The sequence below is a fragment of the Neolamprologus multifasciatus genome, chromosome 16 (assembly GCF_963576455.1).
Source record: "Neolamprologus multifasciatus chromosome 16, fNeoMul1.2, whole genome shotgun sequence".
Taxonomy (NCBI): domain Eukaryota; kingdom Metazoa; phylum Chordata; class Actinopteri; order Cichliformes; family Cichlidae; genus Neolamprologus; species Neolamprologus multifasciatus.
Window position 1 is genome coordinate 13,451,925 of NC_140454.1, and position 19,094 is coordinate 13,471,018.

General features: G+C 46.1%; 1 protein-coding gene across 2 annotated transcripts in view; it reads left to right on the plus strand.

Moving 5' to 3' along the window:
• LOC146500419 (cyclic AMP receptor-like protein A) overlaps positions 1 to 19,094 on the plus strand; it is a 53,901-nt gene that overhangs the window by 12,196 nt on the left and 22,611 nt on the right. For both annotated transcript variants that reach the window (XM_085134670.1, XM_085134672.1), the window contains 5 exons: positions 590 to 679; positions 1,175 to 1,213; positions 6,622 to 6,700; positions 9,890 to 9,937; positions 14,809 to 14,891. In XM_085134670.1, the coding sequence (XP_084990796.1) occupies positions 590 to 679; positions 1,175 to 1,213; positions 6,622 to 6,700; positions 9,890 to 9,937; positions 14,809 to 14,891 (339 nt within the window). The remainder of the gene's footprint in view (positions 1 to 589; positions 680 to 1,174; positions 1,214 to 6,621; positions 6,701 to 9,889; positions 9,938 to 14,808; positions 14,892 to 19,094) is intronic.

Consider the following 19,094-nt stretch of genomic DNA (forward strand, 5'->3'; position numbering starts at 1 on the left):
TGACCGTACTCGGAACAAGTCAGGGCAGGACTTCCACTCTATTGACCAGGCGACGCTGTACGCTCTATGAAGTATCGACTCCCACACAGACGCCGAAGACACTGGCGCACACACCTCATCTGGCACACACACTCTCAAAAGGCCGTCTCCGTCGCTGTTATCATTTTTCATCAATAGCCTGTATGAGGCTCTTCAGCCTCCTTAACCCCCTCCCTTTGAAAGCAGACTGTTTTTATAGTGCACAAACATATTTTAGGTACACAGTTACACTTAAATTGTCCATCCACTAGGATCCCCTTGAGTGAGAATCTGCATCCTGCTTGTGGTTTTGATGCAGGGATTTCCACTGAAAATCATCTTTTCCCCAACAGTTAAGCTAATTATGGTTTATATTACCATGAGTAATTGGCTGTCTGGCTGTTATAGACATTCGTCTGGACCTGAAAAATGACCCTAGTGTGAGTGCCAACAAAGGGATGAAGTGAAGAAGAAAAGAATTGATTTATTTATAAGCTTTTTTTTTTTTTTCAGGGAAAAACCTGCCGAACCCTCTGTGCTCATAATGAAATAAATGCGTTCCTTTTATCAGGTTTTACCATCTGATGGCGTGGGGGGTACCTTTGGTCATGGCCTCGCTGCCGCTGTTCAAGGGTTACTATGGCCCCGCAGGAGCCTGGTGGTGAGTACGCCCCAGCTAGAGTGTAGTTTTTGTGTTTTGTCAGCTAGTGACCGTGTATTTTCCATTAAATGTCTTTTCTTTCAAGGGCGGCCACAGCACTGGCCTCATTCCAACTCTAGATTTGCTTCAACCATTATAGGAGTTTATGTGCTTAAAATTGGCAATTATCAGCACATCTGATCACAGTGCAACACCTCCTCGTGCTCTCCGGTTCTTGTGGTAAATGGGAAAGGCATTATTTGTTTGGAGGGTTGTTAAAGGGGGTGAGGAAAAGTGGAAGAGGCCAAGGAGAGGAGGCGGTGGAATGAGAATTGGGACAGAGCCTTAATCTCCGGGCTCGGCTCTCTCTTTCCACTCTCGGCTTATTAATAGCTACAGCTGCACAGCTTCTCTCCTCTGCAGTCACACAAGTCTCTCTTCCGCTCACGCTTTCCCTTTTCCTTTGTAACCCCCTCATCGCGCGCTCTCTCTCTCTCTCTCTCTCTCTTCCCCCAGCTGGATCACAGACGATCACGTAGCCTGGAGATTTGGGATGTAAGTAGACCCTTTCAGCACTGCCATCAAAGCTTCCCCCACTGGGGGAGATGGGGAGGAGGAGGGAGGAGAAGGGCTGCCTCTGCGGGGAAATGTGAAGGGTTGCATGTCAGGGGAGCCTGCAGGGTTTTTTCCCCCTTGGTGCAAGGCCAAGAAGTGTGTGTGTGTGTGTGTTTGTGCATGCGTGTGCGGATGTTCCTGTGTCTGCCTCTGCCTTGTCAGATTTAGGGGAGTTGCTACACTGTGTATTTAAGTGTTTAGGACGGCTATGAAGGATTATGCCTGTCTACTGCTTTCTGCAACTGGCCCTAAGTCTGCAAGGGCTCTGCCAATCTGCCGGTGCAGACACTTAAACACACACACACACACACATACACACAACAACACTTTGCTATGAGCCAAGGTAATCGCGTTGCTGCTCGCAGCATCAGCAGGGAATCAATCTTTTTAAACAAATAAGCACACACACGTATACACACACAAAGAGGCAGACTCACTCAGACAAATACACACACGCACACATATATAGAGAACAACACATAGCTATCAGCTGTGCTAAACGAGCCCATGTCTCTTTTATCAGTGCTCCTCTGCTCCCTGGCTCTTTCTAGTTTTCCACGCTGTCGTGGCCCAGGGGGACGAGCCGCTCAGAGGATCAGGGAATCTTCATTAGCCTTAATTACATCAAACTAGACGAGAGATTAGAGGCCAAGGCAGCACCCGTCAACGGACAAAAACACATGCACTCAAACACACACACAGCCTGCTGACACCTTGTGGGGGGCAGAGGCTGTAGCATTAAAGGTGAAAAGTGGAAAAGGCGGGAGGGGTAACATACAGAGTCTAGTTGGACGGAGACAGGGAATTATTCAGCACGAGAAGGAAAGAGGGTCGGCATTGCAGGACGGGAAGGAGAAGGGAGTCAGAGAAATAGATTGTCCTCGTGTCTGCCCACGCCCTGTAGTGTGTCTTCATCAGAGTTCAGCGAAGCGCGCGGGCAGAACAGAGGAGGCAGAGAAGGTTTGATGGAGGAGGGGGTGTGCGAAAGGGGATGAAAAAGGAAGGAGAAAGCAAAGCGGAGGACAGGGCTGTGTGATGAAGGTGCAGAGTTTCAGGGCTTGAGTCAGCAATTGGAAGCACTCGAGCTTAGCTGAGTCAACGCTCTTAGAGGTCCCCCATCGGTGTGCGCCACGGGCCCCACTCAAGCATACGGCTGAGAAATAACAGTGAAAATAACTTTGCAAGTGGAAGTTAATGGTTATGTGGTTGTTTTAGCTGCATTGCTTTACAGATGTTACAGAAGTCTGTGGATCTGATCAGTACTTTGGTTCAGATTTAAATACGCAAAAAATGCGTGCAGATTTTCTTACAAAATGCATTTTTATACCTGTGATCGTTGTTATATTCTTTTGCAGCACTGACATTCATTACAGCGGCAATGCACGACTTTTTTTTATGCTGCCCATGTTTACTTGCCATTTTGTCAACACCTGAGAAAGTGTGCATAAGGGCACTAAGAGTTAGCTTGGACTGGACACCTCATTTCTTTGCTTTTGGTCATCATGTGTTTCCAGTTATGTTTTTATTAGACATGCCCCCTAAATTTGAACCTAGCCTATGTAGTAATTTCAGTAAATCTCCTATTATTATAAAGTGCTGTCATGTCAGTTTTATATTGCAGTCTATGAGTTCGGATGTAACATAAGTGGGGGCTTGTCCGGGATTTGACCCATACCCATAGATCTCCTGACTGATTGATCTCCTGGCTCTTTACTTTAGTTCTAACATGAGGCTACCATTTGTGGTTTTAAATAACAACTATTTTTGCTCTCACACGTAGATCTTATGCTTACTTCAAGTATGTAAAGGTCTAGTTGGGACAGAGCGATGTTAATTTGATGATCAGTGGGTAAATATGAGGCTCCATTTGAATTCAGTTTGCTGTCCATTTCTGTTGTGTTCACCCAATGACGCTGCATGCTTGGGTTGCCTTTAAGTCAAAGCACCTCTAGCTAGGCTGTAGATACCTTATGGCTTTTCCATTAGTGCATCAAGTGAGACCCGACCTTCACCCTGCACACACTTATCCTCCTTCCCTGCTTCTAAGTCTCCACCTCTCTTTCTGTCTCTCAGGCCATCCTTTCTTGCGTAAGTGGTTGATCGTGATCTTTCACTGTGTGCTAGGATCTCCCAGGTCAAAGCTGACGGCTGCAGTTGATCATTAACCTGCATAGACGGGTCTCTACCATGCTCTCGTCTTCTAGCAGGCACTTCAATTAAGACTTCTTTCAACCGAGCCTCATTCTTCACTTCAGAGCTGTACTGGAGGGAAGGCCAGGCTAAGGCCGAGTGATTGAATTTGTGCACATCTGTGATGATCTTTCTTTCTGCCACTTTCAGGCAATCCACTCTTGCTCACTGTTGTCCTCTGAAAACCCCACTGTGGTTATCCGTATTTCTATCCATCTTTCCCTAGTCGATCTATCGGGTGCAACGAATTTCTGCTGTTCCTTTCATTCTCACTGCGACCTTATCCCTCTGCTTGCCTTTTAATCACCCAGAGCTTCTTTCTTATTTCTGCTCTTTCTGGTCCTGAGCCGCAATCCGCAGTCATCTATCCACCTTTGCATCCTCTTCTCTATTCATCTCATCACTTTTATCATCCTCTGCCCACTCTGAATCTTCTCTCCCTCTGCTTTTACTTCTTTCTCTGTCTCTCGCCGTCTCCCTCCTGCTCTGACTCTCTCTCTCCGGGTAGTGCTCAGCTGTAGAGCACAGCGGACTCTAATGGCAGATCATTATCATGCTAATTAGAGCACTTTGTAGCTGCCGCCCGTCATTCTCTCCTCCTCACAGCCCCCCACACTATCGTTAAAAAGGCCATCCCTCCTTTTCCCCTCTCCACCAACCCATCCACCCCCCAAGCTCGTCTTTCCATCATTAACAGGACGTGCGCTGGCGTAATTGGACGCTGTTTATTCCGGAGAGCGGGTTATTAAATCACACCGGGGTGACGCTCGCACAGGTCTCCCCCTGAATCGCTTTCATCAGTGTCCCATGCCGTTATTGAACTTGCACAGATGCACACATGCAGATGCAGTCATACCAGCTTTCAAAGACAGGCAGTATCCTTTGTCTGCCGATGTTCCCTACAAGACATAAAGGCACATAAAGGAGCCTTTCCCTCAGCCTGTTTCCTGCATTGAAACAAACGCCTACTGTATCGGATTCCTCCTCCAATAAAAAGTTTAATTTAATAATGCTCAGTGAGTTTCTTTCAGTCCTCGGGCATTGAGGACAACCATGGTTGAGCACAAAATAGACAGACGAGTCAGTGTTTCGGTTTGGAATTTGCATGTTCGTCCAGTGTCTGTGTGAGTTCTGTCTGAGTAATCTGGCTTCCTCCCACAGTGCAAAAACATACACATTAGGTTAATTTGTGATTCTAAATTGCCCATAGGTGTCATTGTGAGTGTGAATGGTCATCTGTATCTATGTGTTAGAACTGGGATAAATTGCTAGCCTGTCCAGGGTGTACCCTGCCTCTCACTCTGTAACAGCTGGAGTTGTCTCCAGCCTTTCCACCACACTGAATTGGATAAGCAGAGGAAAATGCATGGATGGGTGAATTATTGGATGTTTGGATTCTGCATTTGCCTATGCCAAGGACTTTGATGATCTCTGTTGGACATTCATCCATTTTATAAGTGTGTGTCTGTACATTTAAGGGTCTGAGACAGACTCTCTTGGTTTTAATAGTCAGCTGAACCATTTTGTCCTATCATGAGGACTATAATTACTCTTGGTGGCCTTGTTCAATGCTGTCCAGTATGTTTTGCCTGTGTCAAGTGCAGGTGCAAGCCAGAAAGTTGTATTTGCATGCATAGGATGACACAGGTGGAGGATTGGCCAGTCATATTTCATGTCTGCCCTTGAGACTTCTTTAGATAGGAGGTAGGTGACAAACACAACAGTTGTGACTGCTCAGGGTTACCTAGACTGAAAAGACAAGTTGTGACCAGGAACCTGTATATCAAAGTGAGACAAAGACCTGTTTCACAATTACAGGGAGAGGTTGAAACTCCTCTGAGCTTCCCTCCCAAAAGGTTGCATAACATAAGACTGTCATTCCACCAAAAGTAATCACCTTCATTTCCCCTGCTCGTCTTGCTCGCTTTCATCCGCTCAGAAATACCTGACATATTATTCTCCCACACCTCCCCTTTATAAATTGCAACCCTTGTCCCGTAGGAATGCCATGCATTTCCAGCATTGTGACTTTGCTGGAATGATCTTTTGTTCTTCATCTACCTCTTGACTCAGTATGTAAAACTATATGGAGTGAGGTCCAGAGTTGCCTCGTCAGATTTTTTTACAGTCTTTGGTGACTGTGTACATACTGTGTGCCCTTTACGCATCAGCTGTTTAGAATAATGCTTTCTAGTGTCAGCCAGCGAAACAGTCTCACCTGAACTGGTTATGGAAAAAGTACTGATAAACTCTAACCTTTAATTTCTTTTTTTTTTAGCTTAAGTTTTTACCTGTTAAGTTGATATAATCAGCTTCTTAACAAACAACTGCCTATTTAAATTCCTTCTTACAGGGGCCTACATTATTATAAGAGTAATGTGCCTGTCTGCTTGGTGAATGCATGTCGTATATTCATGGCCCATTTGTTCTTTCTTGGTCGTTTCCCATCCTCTGAGAGAAATAGCTGCCTCCTCAGCTTGTAAATGCTCTTAAGTGTTTACCAGCAAGTCTTTAACTATATTTCCTTTTGGTGCTGAGCAAGTAGCACGCAGTGGACTTCAAAACATGTTTTTTCCGAAAATGCAACACTGCTGCAAGTAAAACTGGTGGCCAGACAGCTAAAAATTGAACTGCAGTGCTCTGTAAAGCTAAGGAAAGCAGCACAGAGGTGGTCATTTGCTGTAGCTTCTTTCCTCCAAGCGATGTCGTTTACTTTATCATAATGTTTTTACATAGTCATGTCATAAATGTATGTTATATAAATTTGTAAGTTGGTGTATACACTCATATTGATAACGCTGGCTAGAATGAAAAAAAAACTATCTGTAGGCAGATACAGACAGAAAATAGCAATGATTTTATGCGACACGCCAGCTAAACATAAGCTTTTATTCATGTCTAGACTAAATCCTATAGCAACAGGACACGTGGCTTGCTTTTGTGTTCTCCTAAGATGTGAATTCCTTAAGAATACATAAGAGTATATCACAGTAATCATAACTTTTGATATTGTTCATGTGACTTCATGTCACACTTTCTACAACTGAAGCAAGGAGGCTAAAGAAACAACCTCCACCGACAAAACAGCAAAAATGAGCTTTTAATAATGTTTCTCATTTGGAGTTTTGTTATTGATTTGTTACGCCTGTGCTTTGCAGATGGTACGTGCCTCTTTTTGGTCTCATTTTCCTGATGATCTTCTGCTACGCCAGGATCATCTGCGTGGCCAATAAGAGAGTGAGTACTCAATATATGTCTATTTCAAGACAACTTAGCCGAACGTGACGGCGCTGTGAGCTTTCAAAACCTGGCATTAGTGGAAGCTCAGAGAGAACTGCTCTGTGGGTGTACTGATGGGGTGGGGGTGTAAATGTTCTCACTGAAGTACAGATATAAGATAAAATTCCCCAAAACACTATGCGCTATGAAACGATCCTATCCTGTTGATCAAAAGTCATTTAAAGGATAAATGTGGTTTGTGGAGATTTGAGAACGTGTGCAATATACTTAGAAAAAGTACATGAATTCAGACAACTAGACACATTTAAACAATTGTGATACTTTCATAGTTTGCTTTCGTTTTCATTTTCGCTTCCAGTGCATTTGGAAAAGGTAATAATGGCTGTTTGAATGTCAAGCAGCTCTTTAAGGAAGAGAAATAACTACAGGTCAAAACTGCTGAGATACAGTTTACAAGAAGCTTGCAATATTGTTTAAAGGTAGCAAGGAATAATCTCATCTAACTTTTTGAGTGAGAAATGTGTTTCGAGATGCATTTCTGGGGACTTTTTTCATACTGGAGTAACAGTGTCATAAAATGTCGTCCCGGTTCTATACTTATTACTTATTACTTACTTAAGTAATTTATCAAGCAAAAATACCTTTGTTTCACTTGGTGCAGCTGCTACATTGTGCCAATTTCTGCTTTTGTATTCATTTTAAATTGGTTTTTAAACTGATGCTTGGACAAAACATAAAATATAATGGCTTTAATTTATTAATTATGCTAACATTTACTTGGTCCAACTACTAGAATATGAGGATTTCATGCTTCTCTAATTTTTGTGTGACTCTAAATTGTCTACTTTGGCTAATTGGAATTGATGTTTGGGCAAATAAACTGTCTGAATTGATATAATTGTGGACTTTCAGTTCTTGTGTGATGGGCATTTTTTACCGTATTTAATATTTTGTACTGCAATCCATTGAATTGTGCAGGAAATCAGAAAAGTTCATTTACCACTTAGTTGATGTGCTCATCATGGTAGCTTGTAGTTTTGCGTGGCTCTTCATCGTGCTTGGTGCTGTAGGAGCCCAGGGGCAGCATTCCACAAAGTTTGCATAGCTGCCATTCCCCTGATCTGACGACACGCCACACTGCGGCCGCTGGAACAGCGACGGTAGACTTGCGTTGCCACGGTATGCTCGTGAGCTTTTGACGTGAAGGGAGGACGAGGCCAAAGCCTCATCAGACTCACAGTCGTTGTGTTGCTGTTGAACGTTAGCATTCATTGCTTGGGCTGCACAGGGAACGGTGGAGTGAGAGAGATTCTGCAGATAGCCAGGCTGCAGGAAGACGACAACGGAGACAGACAGCAGGTCTCTGAGAGGCAGGGAACGGGAAAGAGACTACACTCTTTATCACGCCTGCGATAAAGAGAATGAATGAATGTCGCTGGTTTTCAACCTGCATCTCATAACTCATTCAGCTCACAGTATTCAGCTATCACTCCCTCTACCTCTTGTCTCTATATCTGTTTCCCACCTTCCTTATTCTGAATCCCTTTTTTGCATTCATTTGTCACTCTCTCTCTCTCTTTCTCTGTGTTCCCGCTCATTTTCTCTTCCCCCCCTTTTCCTTTCCCCCTGCATGTCTGTCTCCCCCTTTCACTCTGCCGTTTTGCTTTCTCTGTCGTATTTATGAAGAGCTCAAGCCTTATCTCTTTTCAGCTGCAGGCTGTCTCACTTGAAAGAATTTCAAAAGCTTTGAAAGCAGGGTAGGTGGCGACGCTATGGAGAAAGGGATAGAGACGAATAGGCTGAGTGAGGAGAGGTGGGATGTTAGCTGGACGGAGAAGTTTTTCCACCTTCCGATTTCCCCGAGACAGATGGGCGTGGCGAGGGAGGGGGTTCCAAGTCCTTTACACCCAGATTGCTTAAAAAAACAAAACAAAACAAACAAAAAAAATAAACAGGACACATTCTGAGTGGCTGTGCGAGCTCATAATAACTGGAGGGATTTGAAGGCTAATGAGTCATTTCGGGCCACACAGAGAGCTCTGGGAGTGTGTTTGTTTTACAGATGCAATTTGTACATGTCCACTCCCTTCCTTCCAGCCCTCAACACGCCACTAGCATAACCGCTTCCCTTTCAGTAGCGTGGCTTAAGAGAGACTGCAACGAAAGCCGGGTATGTGGAGACCTGGCCAAAGCCTAATGATATTGCCACTTATTATCAGCGTTTGTTGATTTTGATGGATAGCGGTGCTCAGCTGGGCAGCAGAGGGCTGCTGTGGAAACAAGTTGAATCTAATGACCAAACGGCTGTCCTTTTTTCTTTTCTTTTTTTTTATCCCCGCACTGCACAAACACCACGGTCACGCATAGATTTACAATGACAATCACGTCAGCACCGAGAAACCATGGCAACATTGAGTTAATAAATAGCAGAATAGAAGAGCTGTTAGTGCATGTTGTTCATGCTGCCTTTTTGTTCATGCGTATGAAGCTCGCACAGGGCCTCATGAGATTTGTCTCTGATGTCTTGGGTTACATAAACCTTCTGGCTTCATACAGCCCCTTCCCTACTATCCCACCATCACCAATCCCCAGTCCTGTGCATGGTTGTGTGCATGTGTGTTCCTGCGCCTGCCTGTTGACATTTTCCATTCATTCCCCCGAGAGAGGACGCAGAGGAAGAGCGAAAACTATTCCCACGTTCTTTCCAAAGGCCTCGTGTCTGCCATGTTTGCTCCACTTCTTTTTTTCCCGACACTTTTTTCTAAACAAAATTCCCCCCCCCCCCCCCCCCACGCAACCCCCTCACACACACCCCTACCCTCCGCCTTGTTTTCTTCTTCCTCTGTCAAATTGTGTGCACTGAAGCTGATCAGGGGTTTTTTTTTGCAAGATGCTGGGAGCTGTTTAAGAGCTCCCTTCTGCCTCTAAGCTGCGCGCTCGGTTGTGAATTGGGTAGTTTTGCTGAGGCGTGTGAGAAGGTGGTGGGATTTTGCATTGATGTGGTAGTAGTGATATTTGTTCAGGTTTCTCACTGCAGGCAATGACCTCTAAGCACAATGTCACTCCTCACTAGGAAAACCCATCTGATTAAAATCGTAAAATCACTGCAATTTTTCTTTCTTTTTTTTTCCCAGTTTTTTAGCTGCCCTGACCTCTTTCTTCCTATTTTGTGTCTTTTCTGCACAGATGCAGTCATGGCTGGGAACTTTCAACCCAGAGCGAGAGAGGCGCAAGGTAATGGTCTGACCATCAAATTTCTTAGCACATACACGCACATGTACACGTATAAACACAGAACCTGAGGATTAGCGTGTCTGTAGGATTAGCTCTTGCCTTCACGCTGGGTAGGTGTCAAACACAGCAGGGAGCAATTTGACCTCTCAAATCTATTCCCGTGTGAGCTCTTGTGTATGTGTATATAAATGTGTGCATGCACGTAAAGGTGTGTTTAAGCTTCATTTTTAAACGGAGCAGGAGATGGGTGTAAATCAAGACAGATTGAGAAGTGCGACATGAGGAGGAGGAGAAATAAGGGGAATAGAAAAAAGGAAAATTAATTGGGGAGAGGGTTAACCTAGCCTAGTCTGAAGGGGCACTTCACTGATTTTACACATTAGTGCTGGGTTACGCGTGAACAGAACTATCTCGCGAAAGTAATTTTTCCGATCGCAGCAGGACTCACTGAAAGGCAGAGTTAAAAGCCAGCCTTCTCAACGTGACTGGAGATATAACTTTATTTAAATGTGTAAACCACTACACAATGGAGCCACTGTTTAAATGTGAGGCAGTCAGTTCTGCAAGCTTCTCAAAGTGTTGCCACAACACACGAAATATTGCAGAAATTAAATAAAGGATGTAGGCAGGAAGGGTTTATGAAATAGCTGGTTGCATGATGGAAATCTAAGATGCTTGACCTGCACAAATTAAAAGCCTCTTGTCTCCGCTGCTTTGATTTTTAACAATTTTCTCATCTCTTGTGAGACACAGAGTTTGGAAAAGCTGAACCAAAGTAGATTTCTTGAAAATCCTGGTACTAGAAAGTGGATCATTAAACAGGTTTTTGCCACGTCTTTTTACCTGGTTCATTGACTGCTCATGATGCATTGTTCACCAGGAAGACTATAGAGCCTTACTTCTCCCTAACCAGGTGCTATTGAAACAATATGATTAATGCATAGTAGGAAAAACTAGCAGCAGCAATCCCTCGCACTCCCTCCGCCCTCTTCCCTCCTCCTTGTTTGGTGTTGCCTCTCTGCCCAGCAGGGTGAGGTGTCGGAGGGCAGGTTAGGGTTAAGGTTATGTAGATGCTGCCCCTAAGTGGCAGACATACTTACTGCACGGTGAACTGGCGTAACCCTAAGCAGAGTCGCGTGTGCATGAATGTGTGACCACACACACATAAATGCACACGCACACACGTCTTCATGTGGGCTAATTGCTATGTGTAGCACAGAGTGTAAATAAGTCAGCAGTGGTTTTTATCACACTCTCTTTCCTCGTATTTCTCTTTCCCGGTCACTCCGCTCATTTCCATCTGTTTTTTTTCCCTCTCTCCCTGCCTTTCACTTCACGCTCTCTCTCTCTTTTTCTCCCTGTCTTTCTCTTTCTGTCTTTCTCACCCCCTCTCTCGCTGTCTCTCTCACTGTTGTGCTCATACCCAGCATGAATAAAGCAGCAAGCCAGGTTCATGGACATGAATATTTATGAGAGTTTATGCACGCGCTGCGATGCTTTAAAACAACAACAACAGCCTCCCAGATTGTGCTTGCCAAACCAGTGAGCTCCTGCTCATGTGTGTACGAGTGTGTAGCAGCAGGTGTAAACTAGAGAAAGCGATTCCTGCTGGGTGTCTGAAGACCGCTGGCTCTGGTGATTTCCATTCACTCTGCCACGTCTCCCTCCTTCTGTGCCTCACACATTCTCTGTTACTGTCACACGCACACATACACTCAAACCCCTAATGCCCTGTGTCCACACGCATTTCCCAACCCCTTTTTTTTTTCCCTCCCTGACTCAGCGCAGCATCATCCCCCCTCCCGCTGTCTGAGTGCATGTGCGTCTGCATCTGGCTGGAGTGGTGACGTACGTAACTAGCGCTGGCAGTTATCAGCGCTGTAAGTCACATGTTGTGACCCATCTGTGTGTGTGTGTATTTCTTGAGTGATTTGTTTGTGTTCATGCATGAGCACACATGATTGCCACAAGGTTTTGAAGCAGCACAGGTCAACGAGAGGATATTCGGATGACGGTTTTTCAGCACCCCTCACACATGCGCGCGTGCGCACCTTTAAATACATTTGCACAACTGCACACACAGCAGCTCAGTCCCGTCGGATAGCAACAAAACTGGCTGAGCAAACAGCAAGTCGCTTGTTCGTTATCTTCTCAAGATGTTTGTTTACCGATCCACACAAGCTTTGCCTTGAGTAACAATGCAGTGGCCTCTACTTTTATGTCTATACAAGTGTGTGTGTGTGCGCATGCATGCACAACCTTGCAAACCACTGAGGGTACGCTCTATGTGTGTGTATTCTAATTGGTCGCTATTTAATAAGTCAGGCTTATCAAATTAATGGTAGTAAAATGAATATAAGTGAAATAACTTTCAAAGAAGATGAAACAGTTCACAGAAGAGGAAAAAAGCAGACAGTGGCACAAGTCAAATTAAAGAGCTAATTAATTAAATTATTTTTAAAATGTATAATAAAGTTCATACATACATAATGACAGCATACATACTAATGCATGCTAATCTAACACAGATATCATAATTATTTTTGACGACTGCCTTGTAATAGCCTAAATATTGCAGAATCACTGTATCGTGATATGTTAGATACGGTGAGCATCATACGTGACGCAGCATGCAAAAGCCGGCCAAAGACACAGACCGAGAATCCCCACTGTGCTCAAAAGCAGCCAAGCAATGACACACTCATTAAAAACCGGGCTTTCCAACTTCCACTGCTCTATTTTAAATGTTAGTTATCTCAAAAGTATGTCCTGTCTTAAACGTTTTTTTATGCACAAGCTGCAAATAAATGATGCAATATTTTGACCCAAACACTCATCCAGCAAACCTCTCAGCTGCAAGGGGAAAACCCAGAGCTCAGCACAGCCACACACACACACTTGAGGGTTTGAGCTGGCCAGTTCGCCGGCAAAATTTACCGATAGTGATGCTGGTGACTTTTCTGTGTTCAGCCTACGGCGATGAAGCTGTGTGGATTGTAATCAGTCGCCGTTTTCTTGTAAACCTAGCCAAGTTTTGTTTTTTTTTTAATCAAAAGTGTAATCAGTTACGAATGAATGCACAACAAAGGAGTGTCTGTTTGCATCATTACTAAACCACAGTAATTCAAAGAAACGGCAATGTTTGACATCTTCAAGGTAAAAATTATCAGCAAAAGAGCACTTTCGGGACTTCTCAGCCATGTTGGCTTAAAAGTTGTAACTGAAAATCTGAAATACTGCAGCAGATTTCCATCTATTATGTTATTCAGTTTTAGTTCCTGAATTTTACTCCCAAAAATCCTTTAAAAAGTCCTTGAATTTAATGCTAAAGTGCCATCAGTAAACCCGATCCTCTTATTTTTAGAGGAAGTTTTTCCTGAGATGAGCGCAAGCCCGGGTGAGTGCTGTGCTCGGTGGTGGAGGGGATGGGTCGCTCCCGATTGCTGTCTGTAATCTAGCGTGTGTCATTAACGTTGGGACCGCTGCGCCCTCTTCACATAATTACGGTTTCATTCCCCCCTCTGCTTCCCAAGCAGCGCAGGGGCCTCTGACACTGGAGGACTGTGATTAAAAACACGAGGCAGCGGAGGCACTTTACCCACACTCTTCCTGTTTCTCTTCAACCCTTCTGCACCCTTTCCTCGGCTCACTGAAATTCCTCAAATGCCTGTTTCTACGCCTCACCGAAATCTGATCTGAGATTACTTGGCTCCAAGCAGTCTTTGAAGTTGTTTTTTTTTTCTGGATTTATTTTTTCCCCCCAAAATATACACACACATGCTCACACAGCCACAAATTGCCTTTTGCATGCAGCATCCTTCAGGCTGTCCTTTTCCCCTCCCTCATTGCAAAATTCTTTGCAGTATACGTACACTCAAGTGCCCAATCATACACACACCATACACACAAGTTAGCAATTGGCAGATCTTGACACGGCCAGTGACGTCAGGGCTTCCCGTGATAATAGATGCTAATCGGGCTGAGCTTGGTTTTTGCCTTGGGGTTGTGCTGTTAAAGACAGTGATGTGGAAATACAGTAGATCACATACAGCCAGCCTTTCGCACACGGTGAAACACCGCCTCTTGCATTCGGTACCCCCCACAAGAACACACACGCATATATGCGTAAGATAAAATACCACTGGATTTCATCTGAATTGCTTAAAATGCTTGCGTTAGAGCCCGACTGCCTTAGGGTTTTTCTGGTGAGTAATTAATTTCCTCCATGTGGGGGTAGAGACCAGAGCTTGTGGGCCTGCCTCCTGGCTCAGACTGTGTGTAAGTGTGTGTGTGTGTGTGTGTATGAGAGAGGGAGAAAGAAAGAGAAGGAGGCTCTGCGCTGGCTCCGCTGCTGCGACCTAGCCTTGAGGAGGAGGAGGGGGGCGAAAAAACAGCACAGCGCAGAAAATCAATCCAGGGGCCGCGCTTCTCAGCCTCTTCCGGACGCAAGAGTCCTCCTCTCCCGGGAATTAGATAACGGCTTGTAAAAGCTCTCCACCACCAGCCTCTCGCCCCCCTCCTCGACTTTTAGCTGCTGCTGCTGCTGCAGCATGTCTCTGTCTTCCTCTCAGCTTGTCCACGAGATATTGAATTCATCCCCTTCACATTTGCTGCAAAGTATTTGCTTCTCGTTTAATTGAAATCCCCGTTTTCTTCTCATAACTGTGTGGATGTTGCGTATTATCAGCAGGTTAATATTTTATTAGGTTTTAATTGGCCTTTGTTTCTCGCCCCTGCGCTCTGATCTTCCAGTGAAGACACTGATGCTGCGCGTGCACGTGTATGTGCGCGACGCACAGGCGAGACGAGAGCATTAACGTGAGCATTTGAGTTTCTCTACATGGGTGAGCAGCCAATTTTCTCTGATCTAGGTTTCCTTGGCGGAGGAGATCAAGCCGTTGAAGTGGTATCCCTCCGTTTACCTGCTCGTGTCCATCTTTCCCCTCATCAACAGGTAACACACAGACACACACCTGTGCAGCTATAAACTCTGTTGTTTTATTTGCATGGGGGCTTCACTCTGCTATCTTATCTCCTCCCACCCTCCAAGCCCTGATGTGCCTTTCCCGTTCTTTAGCTCTCTCTGTTATCTGAACTCTCGGAAAGCACTGCTCTCCCTCTTTCCGTTCGTAGCAGTTGAACGCTAAAGGAGGGCGTGTGTGTGTGTGTGTGTGTGTGTGTGTGAGAGAGAGAGAGAGATGGAGGTATAGAGCGTTTTATTGGCTTTTATAAAACCCGAGCTTCGTCGGCTGAGGGTTGGGTGGGAGGAGGCGGGTGGTCCAGTAAATGATAACCCCAGCACTGTTATTACTCCTTCCCTCCCTTTCCTTTCCTTTCCTTACTCCTCATCTCCCTCCCTCTCCTTCTTCATTCATTGCCCCCCCCCCCCCCCCCCCCCCCCCCCATCTCAACACAGCACTGGTGTGATTGACAGGTCAGGGTTACTAAGTGATTAGCTGCAGCGGCTCTGCTTGTCGCCACGGCGATGTAGGCGGAGACACAGGTCAATTACAGGGTCAACGTCTTTCAAAGGCTCTGCTCAAACACTGCCCATCACCCTTCACCCCCCCGCCCTGCTCACCACCCTTCTCTTCTCCCCCCATTCACCTCTCCATCCATTCCAGACCATTTCCTCCCGTGCCCCGGCTGTCGGCTGATGAAGATGACAAACTGCATCCTGCGCTAACGCTGCCCCCCCCCCCCAACCCCACCTTACACACACCACCCTTTCCCTCCCTTAATGCCACTTTCCCTTCCTCTCGCCTTCTTTTACGCTCAAAAAGTCTTTGTTATTGTCCTCTTATTTTCACTCTTCCTCGCTCAGGCGCTCCATCTTTCTGCTGCTGTGTTTTTATGTCACCCCACTCCACCCCCTCCCTCCCTTTTTCCTCCTCCTCCACTTTTCCTCTCCTCAGCGACACAAAGCCCCCCTCTCTCTCTCTCCCCTCTCTTGAGCAAATACGCTCTCGCTCAGCTCGGCTCTGCCTTTCTCCAGAGAGCGAACGAGTAGAAAACGGGAATGAATTGCTCTCTCGTCGTCGTCCTCCTCCTCCTCCTCCCCCGTTCAGCAGCGCTGGCTGTATATATCTCCGGCTCCTATTAATTTGTTAGCCCCCCCTCCCCTTCCCCTACTCACTCGCCTCCCTCCCCCTGCCTCATATCCTCCACCTCTTCCTCCTCCCCTCTTTCTCCATCTCTCCCTCCTTCCTTCCCTCCCCTCTGCTGAGTGCTGGAGTGTGTAAAGTGTTTGTCACGGTGTCGTGCCGATGTCGCTGTGCTCTGCTTCCGCACGGCAGACAGCCTTAGTGTGTGTGTTTTGTTGTATATGAGAGCGTACGTGCGCGTGGGTGGGTGGTTGGTTTCATGTCGAGGCGAATGTGCTGTCTCTGCTTGTTCCCCTGTGTGTGTGTGTGTGTGTGTGTGTGTGTGTGTGTGTCGGCGTGAATGCGTGCGCACTTGTTTGTCCGCCTCAACCGGAGTGTGTGCTTCTTCGCGTCTGCCCGCGACAGCTCCCATGTGTTTGCGTGCGTGCGTTTTTTATTTTGTGTGTGCATGCCTAGCGTGTGTGTGTGTGTCTGAGTGGGGGATTATTTCTATCTGAGCTCCAAAGCCTCCTAAACAGGGCTTAGAGAGACGGCCCAGGGCAGCAGCTAAAGCCGTCGGGTAGAGCTCTCTCTTTCTCGCTCGCTCACTGTGCAACCCTCTCTGCTGCTCTCTCTCTCTCTGTGCCATTTCTCCCTGCCCTGATCCATTGCGTTAATACACAGACACTCCCACACACAAACACACTCTTGTTTTGGCCCTCATCTGCTGCTGCCACACACACACAAACACACACAAACGCACACACACATACACGCACATAGTCACACGCCACACGCAATTTTAATCTGTTCCAAATGCACACTGGTAAATGTGTTAATTCGACACCAGCTGTTGCGAATTGAAATGGGAAAACGCTCCTATTTCGTGTCGCCCGCGCTTGCACACACTCGCACGGACAAGCCATTATACGTCATTTCGCCGTACACATCCATCTCTCTCACACACTCGCTCTCTCTCTCTCGCACTCACTCATTCGCTTGCCCTCATTTGGCAACACAAAAGTAGCACCAGACACTCGCACCTTTGCACTCATCCCTCCTCCTTCTCCTCCCCTTTCTCCTTCTCCTTCTTTCTCTCGCGCTCTCCCACTTCAGTCTCTCTCGGCTCTTTGTGTGCGTCTGTGTGTGTGTGTGCGTCTGTGTGCGTGTGTGTGTAAGCACTGCCTGGGCACGACTAGAGTTTTCACAGTCTGCTTCTCACATCGCCTCCCCTGTGTGCTTTATGGTGTGGGTGTGTGTTTGTTTACAAGGCTTGTCTAGATTCCTACTGTGCGCGCTTGTATGCTTGTTTGCATAAATAAGCCCTCTCTTCGGAACCTAGCTGCCGATTTCTGTGGCGCGTCGCAGCTCGATGTGCAAGTGCTCCTCCCGGACAGCCTGCTCGTCTTTTGCCAAGACTTCTTGCTCTCCTCAAAAGCACCCCGATCCCATTTTAAACACCAAAGCGCACCACCAAATCGGCCTTATCATTCAGTGCTTCTTTTTTTTTTCTCCCCTTCTTTTTCTTTACGGCTTTGTCTTGAAGCCGTAGCTCCAGTTTTCAAAGCCGCTTGGCTTTGAGCAATCAGGGTTACGCGCCTTGTGCAGGGGGGCACTTCAGCGTGGATAGATTGGCCCTGGCGGCAGGGCTTGAACCGGTGATGTGTCTGTAACCTTGAGTTCACCCTGCCGCTCCAGGAGGTAGCTTGCATCCTCCTAGTTATTCTTGGTTTCACTCAGTGCTGTCTGTGTGGTTTTCGTGGTGTGCATAGGCCTATACGGTGCTAGCACAAGATTTTTATTTTTATTTTTATTTATTTATTTATTTATTTTTTTGTATGGGCTCCCTACAGCGCCTAGCCCCCCTACACCCCCACTCGTCTTTCTCTGGAGGAGATCTGATTTCCCTGCTCCAGGCGAGCAGCGAGAACAAGACAGTGTGCGCACGCATCTGTGTGTGCTTCAGTGCGTGTCTGCACTTTTGTGTGCGTGCGCACACGCGCAACCCGGGCCAGGCAGACCTTCCCCATCTCCGCTCTGCGCTTTGAAAAACGAGGGAGGAAATCTCAGAGCAGCAGTTATTATTCATCCCTCAAAGAGAACGGGGAGGAGGCGGGGGAGGAGGAGAGAGGGAGGGATGGATGGATGGATGGAGGGAGGAAGAAAGAGAGAGCCAAACGGGAGGGATGGAGGGAGGGGCGTGGGGGGGATACATTAACTCTTATCACACTGTATTCGGCATTCTGCATCCCAGGATGCGCTCTTGCTCTCCCTCTCTCTTTCTCACTCCTGCTTTCTCTTCCCTTTCTATAGTCCCCTCCTTCCGTTCCTTGCCTCTATGCTTCTCGGAATATCTTGCATTCAGCGCATATGGACGTGTGTTTGTGACTCCCCGTGTGTGCGTGTGTGTCTAGTCTGGTGTGTGGTTCGTACTGTATACCCTTACTATCTTTTGTGGTGTATTTTGTTTACTTGAACAAGTAAGCTGATGCTGAAAGGCAGTATGTGAGGTTCTAAACTCTCATCTTTTTTTGTCTGCAAGCCTTCTTTATTTATCCATCGCCTCACTTTCAATTTACAGTGTAAGAGTGGCAGCGTTGTCCTGTTTGCTAAAATAAGTTTTGAACTTGATATAACTTGCAGATAAGTGGTGTTTTGTTTTGTTTTTCAGATCTAGAGGCAAAATGAACCATTCTTGTCTTTTTTGGGATGCTTTGATTTGCGGTTTTGCAGGAGTGACATGACAGTCTATAGGGATTTGCCACTGAAGTTGAGATTAGCTTGGTTTAAACTGTAATTGCGCAGAGTGAAAGTTAACATTTTAAGAAAGCACATACTATAGAGTGAAACCTCTAATCCTTTAATTTTGACATTTTATTTTAACCTATTTACACACAGAGAACATCAATGTTTGCAAATCTGACCTGTCTGTAGCATCAAATGTCATGCTGTTTGAGCAACCCGATTGCCTGTGCGATAGCGTAGCCACAGACAGCTGTTCGACCCACATAATATTTGGTGGTTATGTGACCATGCCTACTGTGCGTGCCTGCATGTGCACACTTGTCTTTGCA